The following is an 18,603-nucleotide window of genomic DNA, read 5'->3' as shown; positions in this document are numbered from 1 at the left end:
CAGAGTGGTTCCAGTAAAATAAAATACGTATTAACAGTTCATGTGCCTCCATATTGCATTGTTGTTGCATGTGTAAAATGTGATGTACTAAGTGAAATACTATTGTCATCATCCTGGTTTAATGCATTTGTAAGTATTACTGTTAATAAAAGTGCAAATGTTACTGGTACCAACTGGCTGGATACATTGTTTGATAATCTGGGTACTTTTCAGTTCCGTTAAAAGAAAACCAGTTTAGAGAGTGATACCTGCTTACCTTTATCTGTGCCGGAATAGGGTTGTCACACAAGAATTGCGATCCTTGCTGAATCAGGCCCTATAACCACAATTAAATGCTTACACCTAGATTCCATACCACAGGCATATTTCATCTCTGGATGTACATACGTACAGTAGACCTATTGGAATAGATGGGACAGTTCTGTAACTCTAAATGTATCAGTATTAGCACTTGACCCAAGTGGAATGCTGTATCTGCTTTGACTGCATGGAACAGTTGTTCAAGTGGCTTCAGCTTGTAAATAAAATGTTATGTGTTGAGTTTTTAACTTATACCCCTTTTACACCAGAGCTAAAACCCGGATTATTGCAGGGTTAACCCGGGTTGCTCCTAGGTGTAAAAGGACCCAGGGTTGGATTCCCAGGTCGCGCGACCCAGCAATCCAACCCAGGTACCTTGCAGTGTTTTTACATGGGAACAACCCGTGAAACCCTGCAGTGTAAACGGGTACCCCGGGTCATTCGACCCAGGTCCCGTTTAAAGCATGGGGACTTCGGCTTTCTCGGCACTTGGAGATGATGTCATCTCCAAGCGCCGGGAGAAGTGTTCTACTGGACTCATGTGCAGTGTGAACGGTGCCGATCCGGGAATAATCCGGTTTGGCACCGCAGTAGAAAAGGTCTGTCCTGGGTCTGACCCGTTTTGGAACTGTGTTCCAAATCTCGGGTCAGACCAAGGATTTAGATGTAAAAGTAGTATAACTGACCTTACTTCCCACCTTCCTACTTTCCCTTCACCCCTTTTCTGTCCATCCTCTGTCAAGTTAACATGTTACCTTCTGTGAACAGGAGGGTAACTACAGTGAGTGCAACCTCCAGGGCCCACCACCCCTGCACTCAGCTCATGCCACTGAATGCTCCAAGCCGCTGAATATGAGGAGTGATTTATAAATAAAACAGACCACAATGAGCCAGCTTTATAATGTATTACCTTACATATACAGATGAATGCCTTCCTCCATACAGACAATGTGTGTGTAAGTAACACTGTGCACAGCAGCTGAATGATTGGTCGGAGCTCGATCTCTAATTTAACGATCAGAAAGATACATTGTAGTAAGTTAAATTTTTGTGAATGTTAATAAAGACTCTGCGGCTGAAGAAATGTACCTGGAGTAAACACAAAGGTAACTCAGACGCACTGTTATCCTGTCATACAAGTTGTAATTAATACAAAGAATGATGAGACCAATATATATAAACACACTAATAGAGTATAATAAACATAGATAGAAGACAGTGAATGGTTGCAGCCCTGTAACAGGATGGCAGTGTGCGCTGTGCTGCCGCCGCACGTCATCATAAAGTTGTGCCCGAGGGGGCTTGTTGGTGGGTAATGCCACCATCACTGAGAATGCCCCGAGCAGCTGTACACTGGCTGCAGTAATAATGTATTACCTTACATATACAGATGAATGCCTTCCTCCATACGGACAAGCTGTACACTGACTGCACGCACCCTGCTAGCCAGATGCAGGGTCCACGCTACTGCGTCCTCTGCGACTGCACCACTCGCACACCCCTAGTTATAGCCCTGAATGGTTGCGAGTGAGACTGATGGAATATTTATTTCCAGTAAATAAGGAAAATCATTGAGAAGATAGTACATTTCTAATTACAAATTGTGAAAAGTCCTCCAATGATTATCACTTTCATAATTTCATATTGGCAGTAGAGGCAGTGGACCAGGAATATGAACTGGGGCACTACAATAGGGCATAACATGACCTAGGGTACTACAATAGGGCATAAAATGACCTAGGGTACTACAATAGGGCATAAAATGAACTAGGGTACTACAATGAACTGCTGTGGAGAGAGGAGTCTCTCGAGACGCATTGGGATACGAATTCTCCACACTTGACTATAAAAGATATAATTGCAGTATGACCTAAACTGAAGTCATTGGCCTCCCTGTGTTTAAATGTGTATAAGTCATGGCTTGAATTAAGTCATAAAAGTTCCCCAAATAGTCCTCTTAAATATGTGATGTCAGAATAGTGAATAATACCAAAGTCATGCACATAATGGTAACATTCATTTAAATAATTCCAAATAAAATAGACTAATCATATTTTAAGATATGTTCTCCACAAAAGGACTGTAACACACAATTGTCTATTTGGGGCAATCTATAAATGAGGCCTGATTTAGAGTGGAATGCTATGCCGATATTCACACATGGCCAATGTTTCTCCTTCTGCGCATGAGTACTGGTTTTGTTTCTACCAATTTGCAGATCAAATTTAGATGCACGGTAGCAGAAATGTGAGGGACGTTCCTGGACGTGGATAGGGAGGTAACCGAGAGTGGCTAAAAAGACGCACGGATCTGTTGGGAGTGTTGCTGAAAGTGGTTGCGCACGAAGCTGAAACGCTTACATACGCGCACGCAGGGGGGAGTTTCTGAGTACCCCAAAACCACCCCCTGATGTTTAGCCAGCTCAGGGGCAAATGCATGATTTTTACAGGGTGGTTTCCACACACATATATACTGTGTATATACAGTCAGGTCCATAAATATTGGGACATTGACAGAATTTTCATATTTTGGCCTCTATTCACCACCACAATGGCTTTGAAATGAAACAAACAAGATGTGCTTTAACTGCAGACTTTCAGATTTAATTTGAGGGTAATTACATCCAAATCAGGTGAACGGTGTAGGAATTACAACGGTTTCTATATGTGCCTCCCACTTTTTAAGGGGCCAAAAGTAATGGTGCAAACTAAACAATCCTAAATCTAACTTTCACTTTTTAATACATTGTTGCAAATTCTTTGCAGGCAATTACAGCCTGAAGTCTGGAACGCATAGACATCACCAGACGCTGGGTTTCATCCCTGGTGATGCTCTGCCAGGCCTTTACTGCAAATGTCTTCAGTTCCTGCTTGTTCTTGGGGCATTTTCCCTTCAGTTTTGTCTTCATCAAGTGAAATGCATGCTCAATCGGATTCAGGTCAGGGGATTGACTTGGCCATTGCATAACATTCCAATTTTTAGCCTTAAAAAACTCTTTGGTTGCTTTTGCAGTATGCTTCGGGTCATTGTCCATCTGCACTGTGAAGCACCGTCCAATGAGTTCTGAAGCATTTGACTGAATATGAGCATATAATATTGCACGAAACACTTCAGAATTCATTCTGCTGCTTTTGTCAGCAGTCACATCATCAATAAATACAAGGGAACCAGTTCCATTGGCAGCCATATATGCCCACACCATGACACTACCACCACCATGCTTCACTGATGAGGTGGTATGTTCTGGATCACGAGCAGCTCCTTTCCTTCTCCATACTCTTCTCTTCCCATCACTCTGGTACAAGTTGATCTTTGTCTCATCTGTCCATAGGATGTTGTTCCAGCACTGTAATGGCTTTTTTAGATGTTGTTTGGCAAACTCTAATCTGGTCTTCCTGTTTTTGTGGCTCACCAATGGTTTGCATCTTGTGGTGAACCCTCTATATTCACTCTTGTGAAGTCTTCTCTTGATTGTTGACTTTGACACATATACACCTACCTCCTGGAGAGTGTTCTTGATTTGGCCAACTGTTGTGAAGGGGTTTTTCTTCACCAGGGAAATAATTCTTCTGTCATCCACCACAGTTGGCATTACTTACAAAGAGAAACTGCCCCTGCCATAGGAATGGTGTGACTGGTGGTGCATTTAAAAATGCACCAAGCAGTATTTCAGCGTCTATGAACGGAGACAGTGGGCTTATCAGTCCTTGCATATTCGGAAACAAGGATGTACACCATGGAAGGGTTTAGTAGCTGCATTAGCATAAAAGCGCAGATGCAACTGCGGAAAAAGAAACAGCTGTAGCATATTGTTAGTAGGTTAACATATAACATGTGAGTGTATAGAGAGATATATACAATCATTTTGGAAATGGCATTAAGATTACTGCACACATGACCAGGCACGTGAACATGTGGCACAGCAATAAGTATGAGTGGGAACAACAGTTGCTTTACTTACATTTATGACCAATTTTAGGTGTGATTTAGCTACTGTTTGAATTTCCTATTTGTTTGTCTGTGTAATGAATAAGTTTCGCACCTGCCATACTTTCGCCTATATCGCGTGTTTTGCAGGCGGAAAAGTATTGCGTGCATCCCTGCTTATCCCCGTATTCAATTTGAAAGTACGCGCAAACGGGACCCAGCAAAACTTAAACAGCCGAATAGTCCTGTCAGATTTGGGGAAATCAGCCTGACACTCCCCAAAAGATGCACTGACATGGGGGATCACTATGCATACTCCCGAATAGGCCTGCTGAAGGTATTTGGGGTACTTAAATGTTCTCAATAGGTTCTAATTAGCATCTTTGGGTAAGTGGTGAAGAATAGCATTTAGCAGGTTTTTTTTAGAAAATAACTAGTCCCAGCAAATTTGGGGTACCTGAAAATGGGGAGTAGCATATTTAAAAGTTGCTAAAGTGAAGTTTTAAAATTTGTGAAAAATCCACCTGACGCAAGCACCTGCAATCACAAAAACACCTGGGGCATACTTGGGACCCCTTTGGAGTCTATTTTGCTAGTTTTTTTACTTTGTCCCCCAAATTTGTTTTTGTTTCGCCCCCATAATGAAAGTACTTTTTTGGGGTGTTCTTAAGAATTTTTTTTTTAATTTGACACAGTTTACCTTTGGGGGACTGTCTTAAGGCTGCACAGGGGTTCCCGCAACGTTGCACCCCAAAACCCCAATGATGCACTTTTTTCCGCCTGCTATTTATAGGCGAAACTTTTCCGCCAAGTCCATTGCATTGACTTTCCGCCTAGGCGAAAAGTCTTTCAAATTGAATACGGCGAAAAGTTTCCGCCTGGCAAAATGACGTCACCCATGACACTTTTTCTTCGAAACACACTTTTCGCCTCAAATTGAGTACGCCCAAAACCTGATGGTGGTATTGAGAAATCCATGCTCTAAATCAACAATTGAACTGTCAACACATTTCAAAGACTCTGCTCTTAGAAAACAATTTATTTGTTGCAGGATATTCCAGTAGACAGGAGGAAGGGTTTTAATAAAGAATATTTTATATCCAGTGACAGAGGAAAACATTTTTATTTTTTTTGAGATTTTAATCTCTCTCTATAGTGATGAGACCATTTGCACTAAATATTATACCAGGAATTCCATGAATAAAATTTCTTGAGAAAATCCAAACCTGAGAACCATGCAGCATGTTACAAGTGGTCCATGTTTGTGGTTCAGAGGAACCGTCCAGCCTCCTTATGAGCAGTGCAGTCAGGCAGCAGCTTTCTCCCTGCAGCGATGGAAACATTGCTCTCCGGTTCCATCCTAAAGGCCTCCCAGGAAGTCAGTCCAATAAAGTCAGAAAAACATAATAATATAAAGATGGATCTTCAAACCTCCAAATCAAAAATATATTTTTCTTGTAATCCAGATGTCACCATTCTGTCATAACAATCTTTTATTATCTAATTCACAGAACTTGGAAAGAAATTTCTGCCTAAAATATACAAAGAAAATAGTCTGTATAGAAAGTGCTGCGATTATGTGACTATATTACACATCCTTGTGGTTCCTTTCAGTGTCGACATCTTTAGCTTAAAAAAAGAGACAAGAAGTTTATTATGGCAACTTTTTCTTCCTTTACACATTATTACAAAATGACTAGTCATTATACAGTACAGACATTTAGAAAAGCTCCTCATGAATCATACAAAATCTCAGTGAGTTACACAACAAAATTAAGTCCTTAACTTGTATGTGTGTTAGCTGGATCCACCAGGGTTCCTGATGCTCCCCAAGCTGCCCTGCAGGGGGGTGTAACTACCAGCTTACAATACAGACAACGGTGGCAGCATTGGATCATTCTAGGAATCAGGGTCTCGGGTGGATTTGGAAAATGATACATAAAAGATAAACGGTATTTAATTTTTTAGTTTGACTTATTGAAAATCAACCATTATAGTACAACATCTTTAGTTTCGAGTGGAGACTCCCATATAGGGGTATTATCGCCTGTTCTGTCGGTGGATAGATCCAAACACCGCCCCGGGACACTGGACCTCATTCAAAGTTGGTCGTTGTGGCCGCTCGGTCGTAAGGGAAAAGGGGCCAGATATGCAAATGTAGCGCTCGCAAGTTGCGTCGTTAAGATGGGAGCGTTAGCTGGACGAGCGAGGGGAGGATGCGGACGACAGACTAAAAACACGCCCCCTTCTCGTTCGCAATACACGTCATCTCTGGGCATATAAGGATTAATCGAGACCATCGGAGCTGGTCGTAGAGCTTAACGTTGACCATACCCTCTCTTAAGCACTACGATCAAGTCAGTGTAAAAACCTCCCATGTCACATGTGCCATGACACTACTTTGTTAATTATGCACTCCCATAAAACACCGTTCGCATAATTAGGCACTCCTGCGTTCGGATCTCCACTCCCCCGTTCACAAGCACCTTCCCCTGTTACCACCCACAAACGGCTCAATCTGTCACTCAAACTAACGACCTGGCTGTGTTCAAGGAGAGAGCAATTTCTGTTCATAACAGCTAGTTTGCGCACGCGCATTGTGAATTTTACGCATGCGCAGTTTAGCGAACATCGGTTGCGTACGACCGAGCGGCCGCAACGACCGACTCTGAATGAGGTCGATTGTCCTCTTCCCCTTACCATCAGGAACTAATCCGGCAATCACCGCACCAGCCACCTGGGAACCCTTCCCTCTGCTGAGACACTGACCACCTACAGGGTTTGGCACTTTAATGTGCCCCCGTCGCAAAAGGACTTTGTAACAGGACAATATCACAGGAATTGCTACACAATTACCTTCCATTCCCTGCAAGGGGTAATAATTGAAAGGACAGTCTCTATAGATGTTTTACTTATCTTTTTTGCAAGCAGTAACTTATTATCTTAAGGCACACTGACTTTTATTTGAGTATTATTGAAATTGCCAGTGACTGATGATTATCTATTTATTGTATTTTAAAATATATGTTCAGTAATAAATACTGAATTTCTTAAGCAAGTTTTAAGGAGCTATTGTTACTTGTATCCATTCCCCTATTCCTGAGCTGCTACTTTATACTTTTTTTTTAAAATTTTGTAGGTTACATTCATAATGATGTTCTGTCCAAAAGAATAAAAAGTATTGCTATTACTAACAGATCTAAAGTCGTCTTTAATAACTAAACGTGCGTACACACTGGGCGATTAAACTGAGTGATTGAACGATTATGACATCGTAATCATTCAATCGCTCATTAATCGTTCAGTAATCAGGCAGTATAATGTCAAAAACGACCAGCGATGTGCGCTCCCGCTGGTCGTTTTCGACGACAATCATCACCTGAACATGCAGGCCAACCTGCCGATAACGACTGGTTGGGCATGTTCGGGGATGAGGGAAGGTGCCTGCACTAAACGACATATCATTCAGTGTGGGCGCATTATCCCAGTGCACAGGAAGATGAACGACTGTACAATTACAATGTCGTAAGCGTACAGTCGTTCCTCTATTGTCTAGTGTGTAGGTACTTTAATCCAGAGGTTCCCAAACTCCTCAAGGCACCCTAACAGTCCAGGCATTAAGGATATCCATGCTTGACCACAGGTAACTTAATTAGTACCTCAGTCAATTTGATTTAACCACCTGTGCTCAACCATGGATAAAACCTGAACTGTTGGGGTGCCTTGAGGACCGCGTTTGGGATCCTCTGGACTAAACATAACAATAAGATATAATATAATGGTGTAGCTATCCATAAATAAGCATGTTTAAAACTTTGTAAAAACATAGACAAAACTGTGCACTTCACAGTCACCTTTAACAGAGTTAAGTTGTGAAAAATCCTCATTTTAACATAGTTTAACTAATGAGTACTCTTGTAGACATCATTATATAGTGCAGAAAGTCAATGTTTGTGAAGTTTGCAGGTAACTACGAAATTGTCGGAGAACAAAGTGAAGGGAACGTTTGTTAGAAAGTGTATGGGTAGAAGTACAAGTGTGTGAGTGCAGGTTCATTTTCAGTACTAAACTGCATTTATCAGGCTGAAGAGCACACAGTGAACATCAGTGTGTAACACCGATGTGTACAAGATCTTAATATGCAACTCTGTGCCAGGTTTGCACTAAAGAGCCTTACACACTACAAAGATCTCTGCACGATTTGTCATTTCCTGGCAAACTAGCATGACAAATAGTGCATATCATGCAGTACTCCTGTGCTATCCGTACATCCTGGCCAGTCATTCCAACCATCGTATCTGGAATAGCGTGTAGGAGCCTCATTCAGGGTAAACCTCTGCATGCTTTTTCTCTCATCACCTGCGGCTCCCAGGGCGTAGAGCCCGGGTAAAGGAGGGGGCGTGGCCTAATCACGGGAGGCGTGGCCACGCCTCCTTGAAAAAAATATATATAACGCGCTGCGCGCCAGGGAGGGGGGCGCCGTAGGCCCCCCAGCCCGGCGCTAAGCAGTGGGGGGGGAACGAACAGTGTGATCGCTCCCCCCATAGCCATAGGAGACTGCTACGGCTGCTGCAGCAGCCGCGAGCAGACTCGCACAGCAGCCCAGCACAAGCTGTGTGCTGAGCTGCTGTGAGGGAGGTGGGGGCGACGCCGGATCCGTGCCCCCATGTACCCGCTCGCCCCCCTCTCGGTGCCCATGGCGGCTCCTCTCCACCTCTTGCGGTAGGATTTTTTTCATTTACCGGGACATTTGCTGTTTCTTTGCAGAAACATGCTAAATTAATATGTTTACTTACTACCATTTGTTTGTATTTTAGCGTATTGTCTCTCACAATTGCCACTTGTCACGTATTATATGACAATGCTAATGAAGATGAGACCTCTGTAACTGCTATTTTTATAGAGGGTATTGTGTACCTTTGCTACACTTGTGTGTCATTATTTTATTTGTTCTGAGGAACATTGCTGCATGTTCCGCTATTTGTAGACAGCTGTCAATAATATTTTTATTTATTCATAGACGAATAGCATTTTATATTTTTATTTAGCCACCTTGTTTATTGCCTGAACTGTGTTCTAAATAACTTCATATCTTATTGACATCTTCATTTTTATTGCTAATGCTGGCCATACACCCTACAATTATCGGGGCGATCCGCCTGATATCAGCGGATCACCCCGATAATCGTAGCATGTGTGCGGGCGACCGAGGGTTAAATATTGCTCGGTCGGGCATGCCGGATTGTCCAGCATGCCCGTCCGATGCGATATTTACCCGGTAAACTGTCGGCCGCATCGGGCAGTGTATGCCCAGCCGCGGCCGACAGACAGACATCTCCTGTGTTCCTTCCTACGGAAGGAACAGGGAAATGTCTCCTCCCCCGGGGGCGGAGCGCGGATGTCGGGCTGATACACTGTGAGAGAAATCTCACAGTGTATGCCGGCGACATCTGCGGCTGGCAGCCGGCCAGATAAAATGTCTGTCGGTCTGACAGGCATTTTATCTGGCCGTGTATGCCCAGCATTAGTATTTGTTTATTTGCTTGTAATAAACATCCACTTTTTCTACCATCTATTGAACCACAGTTGTTGGTTTACTGGCCAGCGCCAACTTGTATGACATCATTTTATTTTCTACAATTGACTCGTCAGGTTTCACTAGGGAAACCACTTGTCATACAGGCTTGCTACACCCAGAGAAGTGCCCATACTTATCCCTAAACACCTCTTTTTATCATATCATGTAGTGTGTATGCACAATTGCGTGCTCCCACGGGTCGTATACCATATCTTTTGGTTGGCTGTGCTGCACGGCCAATCAGATAATATCGTGTACGAGGTGGTGAAGTAATGAAGAATGGAACGAGATATTGCTCCGTCATTCATTAAATTGCTCTGTGTGTACGGGCAATCACGGATGGTCTGGGACGAAGGGAATTCGTCCTGACAATCTTCCCAATTGCCCATCGCTGCAGTGTGTACCCGGCCTTAGGGAGGTATTCATGAAAGCTTGAAGAGAGCTAACATTGTGAAAGATAAAGTACCAACCAATCAGCTCCTGTCATTTTCCAAACAAAGCCTGTAAAGTGACAGTTAGTAGCAGATTGGTTGGTACTTTATTTCTCTCCATTTGATCTCTCTCCAAGCTTTCATGAATACCCCCCCTAATTATCATACAAGTCACAGCATCATTGTGTTTCTCTCAGTGAGCACATTTATTCTGCACTAGGAAATACATATACATGTGCATCGTTTGTAATCACATGAAAAAGACTACCTTCTTCTGTACATGCTTCTGTTTGACTCCTGTCAGCTTTGCCTACAAATAAAGGGAAAGAAAAGAGGCAATGACAACATTAGGTATATTAGAGAAAACACCAGGTTTCATAGGATGGGGTCTTTTTATATATCATGAACAAAACTGACCTGGCCTTTGGCCTATATAAATACCAGTTATTTGTAATGTGTGTGGGGGCATTTGTGTTGTAAGTGTAGTAGATGAGACTGTGATTTCAATCTCTAACAACCAGAACTTTTTCACACCTTTGTGTCCAGACATCACCACAATTGCTTTGTTGGAAAGCCAACAGAATAAGTAGTACTGAGAAAGATCCTAGTTTGTCATTTATCCCCAACTATAATGTAGTAGGTTTGTGTGAAAATGTCAGGTTACACATTTTATATATACATTTTGTATGTATGTATTTTATTTTAAGTTTAAGAGAGAACTTTGCTGGTTAAGTTAATCAAGCATACTTGGTGTACTGTTTATATACTAAGCCTTGGAGAAGATAAAGTGGAGAGAGATAAAGTACCAACCAATCAAGCTCCTTAATTAAATTTTTCAAACACAGCCTGTAACATGACAGTTAGGAGCTGATTGATTGGTACTTTATCGCTCTCCAAGACTTAGTACATCTCCCCCACTATTACAGAGATGTTTGTTTACACCTGCAACAGACCACATCCAGTATACACCCGCTTCTTAACAAAGCCGCCTAGGTGCGTAGAAATGCATTGTAGATACGATTGACTGTGGTTACATTAACCATTCACAGCTGTGTTCTCGTATCCATTGCTCTTATTGATCTCATCACTTGCTGAAGTTTAGCTACTCTACGCTGAATGCCAGTTTGCTTAATTGGCTTCTATCCCCTGAGCTGACGCAGTCCTGGGGTAATCACGACTTTCCCTGCTGCTAGCTTATCCATCTGCTGGAGCTATATTACTGACCCTGAGTGCGCATCAAGACCGGAGCAGCTTCTTGCAGTGAGTACCACACACGATTAGTAACAGCACCCAACCTGCCGGATTTTATGGACTTTGATCCATCTAAAGGCAGCTACTATAGGTTTTTACCACTGCTTATTGCAGGCAAATCAGCAACTCAGCCTCATTACTGGAGCATAAGGATTTACCTGTGATCCGGTTACAGGCACTTCAGGAAAATCCAATAATTACAGGAATTACACCAATCCCTTGTTTATCTGTGTGGATTTGGCAGAGTATCAGTTTGTACTACTTGTATCCAAATGTTTATTGCTATAGTTCTGCTACAGTTTATCCTGTAACCGTATTCTATACAGGGGATCAATTCAGCATGAACCAGCGACAATTTGCTTAGGTTGATCCTATTTCCCCTTCAGTAAGGACCTGGACGTGACGTCAGTGAGGGAGGAAGTGCGGTTCCATGCCCTGACAGCACTGTTATTTTGTCTCAACTGACTCATCTGGTCACCAATAGTTGAAATTTGTACGCTCGCCACGCTTCGGGAACGGTGGCTCACTTTGCTCGCCACAGGTTACTATTTCCATTCTATGTCCAAGTGGATAATAAATGATGACGTCAGGGTCCACTCGGTGAAGGGCATCTAGCCGCAGTGATGTGTGGTTGGGTGAGGCAGAGCCTTTCCTGTCATACTAAGGTATACTTCTTTGTATTATTCTAATCATTTTTATAGTCAAAACTCTGGAGTAAAAAGTGTATAAAAGGTGAGGCACTGCCTCACCTGTCTACCTTTTCCGCACATCCCTGATCAAAACACACCAAAGTTTCAGCACTATATACTGTTGCACATTTGTATAATGCCCACATGAACCCTCGGGTTCATATATGTAATTGTAATTCTGGCTCTGATACTAGCCAGTGCCTCCTCAGACATTTACCTCACCACATGTCACTGTCTAGCCGCAACCAATTAGCTTATTTCTTGGAAGAGTATTTTATGTATTATTATATTGTCTTTTCTAATTTTGAGTAATTATTTTTTTCTTATTGTTATTCTTACTTATTTTTATGTGTATTGTGTATTTTTAAAGTCCTGAGCCCCACAACACTCTTTTAAAAGATGGTATTAAGCACAGATATTGTGAAAGTAAATGTTAAAAAACAGACAACTGTGCCTTACAGCTTACATGTAAAACCTCAGCACAGATGAAGCAGGTGGACATCTGCCAGGGGTAGAATAATGGTATTTTGCCATTTAGTTCAGTTGTCATGGCAGTTTGGGAGCTACACTAATTATTTATATTCTTTTTAACAGTAAAGTGCAATGCAATATGCTGGTACTATATAAATAAATATTAATAATTATTATTGATTGAATATATTTTGTGAGTCTGGTAAGAAATGCCAATAAGTGAAAAATCGTTAATTTATGTGTTAATTACAAAATACTTTTATGGACTACTTCCCCTTTTGTACGTTGAGGGCTGCTGGAACTTATTAGGTTAATTACAATACTATTTTGCACCTAGATTCTATTGTATTAATTGTATATTAGATACAACTTTGGCATGAACCAGCCACCAGTTCACCTATTTATCTTTTCCCTGGTGCTTGTCACTTGAGCATCTAAAACCCTTATCCAGGAGACGCCACGCTGGGATAGGTCTGTGAATGTAATCTATGTACGTAGGGGACTGTAGTAGTGATGGAAATAGAGGAACTCTACCTCCTCATGCAAGTCAATATACTGTAGATCACTAGGAAGAGCAATGGTGACTGCAAGTAGGGAAGGCATGTAAATATGAGACATAATAGACTTGTCTATTTCTGACCCCTGTGGTGCTGTAGTGTGTGTGTCAGTTGTATATAGCATATAGTAAATTAAGGGAAAAAAGGCAAATACTTGCAAAACTCCACCAAATGTTCAATTATTCCAATCTATTAGTCTATCTGGAGGACATACATGGTAGTGGCACTGCCAATTTACTGTTTTGTGATATGTCTATTTGAAATCTTCCAATGTTTCCTATTAAAATCTATGAAGTAAAAGTCATCCATAGAAAGGCAGTACTGGCTATAATTATACCTACTACAATATTCCTTATATAAAAGAGCTAAAAATAACAGTCACAAATAAGTAAAAGTTTCCATACCTTGTCAAAACTTAAAATGTCTGACATTATATTTATTTTTGATGTGCAGCTCAGTGTGAGCTATTGTTTGATGTTGTCAATAATGGAACATGTATTTAAGGATTAGTGCACCTTCAAGTGAACACTAAATGAAAAGAACATTGGAGCAATATATTGCCACAACCTCGTATGTTTTGTTTTAACTTGTGCTTCAAAATGGAAGTATGATTTACCTGATTCTGTAGATGACCCAGACTCACAGTCTTCTGAAATATAAGGAAAGCATGTACACTTAGTTGATAGTTCCTAACTGAGGAGTGCATATAAAATACGATCATTTGACAAGGCCTGATACATTTAGAAATGGCAGAAGAATAAACTAATTTGTGGCATATCCCCCCTCTCTAACCATTGTACGGTAATTGTAGGAAGCCTGGCTTAGTACCGAGCCAGAGTTTCTGCTTTCAATACATGGACAAAAAAAAACGATGTACACAAAAAAAAGCATAATCATGTAAGTTGGATGTAACTAAAAAATTGTAGCATTAGTATCAGGTATATATCATTGGTGCATGTGCTTATAATTACACTTAACGATATAGTGTAATGAGTGCGAAATGATGAGATACAGTGCTATAAACTAGACACTGGTATGACAGAAAAATCCATCAAATGATGGTCGCAAAAAACGTTAGTAATGCCTTCTTTGTTGTAGACAGACAATTATTAATGTTTATAGGTCTTTTAAACATTTATGTACGTATCTGCTCTGCTCCAAGATTTCCTGTGGTCAGTATTGCCGCTGGTGGAGAGTCAGAAGTTACCATAAAATACCCTGCACTGCCCCAACCTGTTCTTCCTGTCTCAGCGGCTTCAGCGGTACTTCCCACTCTTGGCTGCAACCGTTTGAGGTTAGGAGTGGTGGTTAAATAAGCTACAAACATTAATAATTGCCTGTCTACCACAAAGAAGGCATTACTAACGTTTTTTTTGTGACCATCATTTGATGGATTTTTGTGCCATACCAGTGTCTGGTTTATAGCACTATGGGGCCCATTTATTAATGATCGCATTTTGCAATGCGATCAGGGCATGCAGTATCGCCCCTGATGTATTATCCGGGACATGCAGGGAGACGGGCTCCGAAAAGAGCCCGTCCCTGCGATGTCTCCGGAGGGCAGTCGGGGCTTCTGCGCATGCGCAGTCCCGCGGACTGCACATGAGCGGCGCCCATTGCCGGCGGAGGGATCTGGCAGATCCCTCCGCCAGCTGATATGCGGTAAGTCCCCATAGGCTACAGCGGCTAACGCTATCTTTATATTGATACATTTTGCAGCCTCGCATCCCCCATAGAAATCTATGGGGGAGGCGGCTGCCGGCGGCAATGGAGGGATCGCAGCAAGTATCGGAGATACCTGCTGCGGTCCCTCCTTCATACATCCGGGGGATACTTAGTTTTTGAGGTAAACCCCCGAAAACAGTTGTTTTCGGGGAATTTACCTCAAATTCCCTTTGATAAATGGAACCCCTGTATCACATAATGTAGCGCTTGTATCACACACAGGCCCGTATTCAATTTGAGACGAAAACCCGTTATCTGCTATTTTTGCCTGTTTCAATTATCCTCGTATTAAATTTCAAAGACTTTTCGCTGGGATAAGTTTCTCCATGTAATACATGGCAATAAGAAGTGAAGAATTAGGGTTTTGGGGTGCAGGCTTAAAAAAAGTAGTCTGCACCCCTGGTAGTGTCCCCTTAAAGTTTTCTGTGTCAAAAAAAAAAAAGTCCTCAGGACACCCCAAAAAATGTACTTGAATTTTGGGGGTGATTTTTGTACTTTAAGTACTTAGAATTTTGTGGGTGGTAGCAGCAGGTGCATTTTTGAAGAATTTAAAAAAAAAAAACATTTTAGGGACTTAAAAATATGCTTGCACCCATTTTCATGTACCCCAAATTTGATGGGCATAGTTATTTTCCCCCAAAAAAATAGCTCAATGCTATTCTTCATCTGTTCTTCAAAGCCGCATTTATGCACCTGCTGCGGCTATTTCAAAACCCGACTTAGGTTCAGCAGGCAAAAACGGGGGTACAGATAGTGATCCCCCATGTCAGGACATCTTTCGGGGGGTGCCAGGATGATTTCCCAAAAATTTACAGGACTTTTCGCCTGTGCCAGTTTCGCGTCCTTACAAATTGAATACGGGGATAAGCGGGGATGTGCGCGATACTTTTCCGCCTGCAAAATAGGCGAAGTAGGCGAAAAGTCCAGCAGGTGAAAAGTCCGGACTTTTTGCCTCAAATTGAATACGGGCCACAGTATCCTTTTTACTGAGCAGCTGTTACATTTATCAGGAGCGCGGTTTGCCAGTGCTAGAAGTGAATGCTAAGTCACATTAACCAATTAGTACACAATATAATACTGTAATGAAATATTGTCTGTGTTAATATGTATTGTGTTCCCAATTGTAATGCGCTGCAGAATATCATGGCACTATATATTCCTTTCCAGATGATGTCACCAGGCAGCAGCTGTTTGGTAATACAGCAGTAACAGTGGAGACTGATGATGTAAGCAAAATGTTTCTTCTTCCACCTCACTGCTAGAGAGCTGTAATGAATGGAGGAAGGCAGCGCAGGACGGAGCAAAACACAGCCTGAAGTGCGGCTCAGAAGCTAGTAACATAAGAAGCATATGTCCTGAGATGTTTGCAATGTCAGAAACATACTTACGATTGTTAAGCACCAATCCAGGAAAAGGCCTATAACATAAAAAAGATTTTAAATGATCCAATTAGCCATACAATGTCTAACTTGCCAGTTCACTTAAGGTTACATTTTCAATACTAAAATAAACTGACTTTTATATATCAAATGAGTTGCACAATGAATAGAACATATAGTCAGGATATTGGCAAGGTTAGAAATAATGATTTTTATTTGAAATAATAATTTTGTCCTTCAAACTTTGCTTTCGTCAAAGAATGCTCCTTTTGCAGCAACTACAGCATTGCACACCTGTGGCATTCTAGCTGTTAGTTTGTTGAGGTAATCTGAAGAGATTTCACCCAACGCTTCCTGAAGCACCTCCCACAAGTTGGTTTGGCTTGATGGGCACTTCTTGCATACCATACGTCAAGCTGCTCCCACAACAGCTCAATGGGGTTGAGATTGGTGACTGTGCTAGCCACTCCATTACAGACAGAATACCAGCTGCCTGCTTCTTCCCTAAATAGTTCTTGCATAATTTGGAGGTGTGCTTTGGGTCATTGTCCTGTTGGAGGAAATTGGCTCCAATCAAGCGCTGTCCACAGGGTATGGTATGGCGTTGCAAAATGGAGTGATAGCCTTCCTTATTCAAAATCTCTTTTACCTTGTACAAATCTCCCACTTTACCAGCACCAAAGGAGCCCCACACCATCACATTACCTCCACCATGCTTGACAGATGGCATCAGGCACTCTTCCAGCATCTTTTCACTTGTTCTGCGTCTCACAAATGTTCTTCTGTGTGATCCAAACACCTCAAACTTCGATTCGTCTGTCCATAACACTTTTATCCAATCTTGCTCTGTCCAATGTCTGTGTTCTTTTGCCCATATTAATATTTTCCTTTTATTGGACAGTCTCAGATATGGCTTTTTCTTTGTCACTCTGCCTAGAAGACCAGCATCCCGGACTCGCCTGTTCACTGTAGACGTTGACACTGGCGTTTTGCGGATAACATTTAATGAAGCTGCCAGTTGAGGACTTGTGAGGCATCTATTTCTCAAACTAGAGACTCTAATGTACTTGTCTTCTTGCACAGTTGTGCAGAGGGGCCTCTCACTTCTCCTTCTACTCTGGTTAGAACCTGTTTGTGCTGTTCTCTGAAAGGAGTAGTACACACCGTTGTAGGAAATGTTCAGTTTCTTGGCAATTTCTCGCATGGAATAGCCTTCAGTTCTAAGAACAAGAATAGACTGTCGATATTCCTTTAAAAACCAGGCGTTTGCAGCTAGTATAGTCATTTACCACATTAACAATGTATAGAGTGTATTTCTGATTAATTTAATGTCATCGTCATTGAAAAAAAAGTGCTTTTCTTTAAAAAATAAGGACATTTCTAAGTGACCCCAAACTTTTGAACGGTAGTGTATATCATACAGTAACTACATTATATCAAACATTTAATTATATACAGTACATTTTTGTTTTAATTGTTGTTACTCAATTAAGGGAAATTTCCTGACAGGCGTGCAACTTCCTCTTTATTCGGAAAGGTCATCGCACCAATCTTCCTTGGTTGTCTTGTTTATACCCACAACTCTAGACTTGTTTTGTTTTATTTATACTGTAAGTTTGCCAGTAGCTCTGAATTTTCCCCCCAAAAAAAGCTGGGGTGAAAAAGTTGTTTAAACATCTGTATAATTAAGGAACTACAAAATAACCATTGACCACAGAAATAAACAAAAAAAAAGAACTAAGATGGTTGTAGAAACATATAGGGACTACTAAAAGCACATGACCAGGACAGCATTATTTATAGTCTGCCAGAGAAATGGTCTGTAGTACATTTTCCCTATTTCTATATTTGTCTCAGATACTATTTGACTCAGACTAAGCATGCAGAATGGGCAATTAAGGGTAAACTTCATATCGCACATCTGACACACACACACACACACACACACACACACACACACACACACACACACATATATACATTTAAAAAGAGATAGGAGGCGCACAATGATGAAGTATGTTTAATAAGCCAAATCTTTACTGAAAAACAATTAAGAACCACTCACATATAAAGTGGTGATAAATAAAAAGTTCACAAACAGCACATGAATTGATTAGATCCCTGGGCTTTTTAAACGTACTTCACCATTGTGCGCCTCCTATATCTTTTTATGCACTGTCAAAGTCAGAAAAAAATATTGGATACACTACAAAATAACTTATATCCCATATTTTACCATTAACTGGCATATTCTCATAGATAAGAATCCTAGGGTTGCCATATTCCAAGGTGTTA

The 18,603-nt window shown here is 41.4% G+C and overlaps 1 protein-coding gene across 6 annotated transcripts in view; it reads right to left on the bottom strand.

Annotated features, from left to right (window-relative positions):
• Positions 1-5,251: 5,251 nt before the first annotated feature.
• GTF2I (general transcription factor IIi) overlaps positions 5,252-18,603 on the bottom strand; it is a 129,448-nt gene continuing 116,096 nt past the window's right edge. For 3 of the 6 annotated variants that reach the window (XM_088445900.1, XM_088445902.1, XM_088445903.1), the window contains 5 exons: positions 17,014-17,528; positions 16,318-16,346; positions 13,821-13,853; positions 10,505-10,546; positions 5,252-5,856 (listed from right to left, as the gene is read on the bottom strand). In XM_088445900.1, the coding sequence (XP_088302026.1) occupies positions 5,803-5,856; positions 10,505-10,546; positions 13,821-13,853; positions 16,318-16,346; positions 17,014-17,528 (673 nt within the window). In that variant the 3' untranslated portion in view covers positions 5,252-5,802. The remainder of the gene's footprint in view (positions 5,857-10,504; positions 10,547-13,820; positions 13,854-16,317; positions 16,347-17,013; positions 17,529-18,603) is intronic. The other 3 variants (XM_088445901.1, XM_088445904.1, XM_088445905.1) reach the window with 3 other exon arrangements.

The sequence above is a fragment of the Taudactylus pleione genome, unplaced genomic scaffold (assembly GCF_031769625.1).
Source record: "Taudactylus pleione unplaced genomic scaffold, aTauple2 ptg000391l, whole genome shotgun sequence".
Taxonomy (NCBI): domain Eukaryota; kingdom Metazoa; phylum Chordata; class Amphibia; order Anura; family Myobatrachidae; genus Taudactylus; species Taudactylus pleione.
Note: the sequence above shows the minus strand (reverse complement) of the source record. Positions and strands in the feature narration are given on the sequence as shown.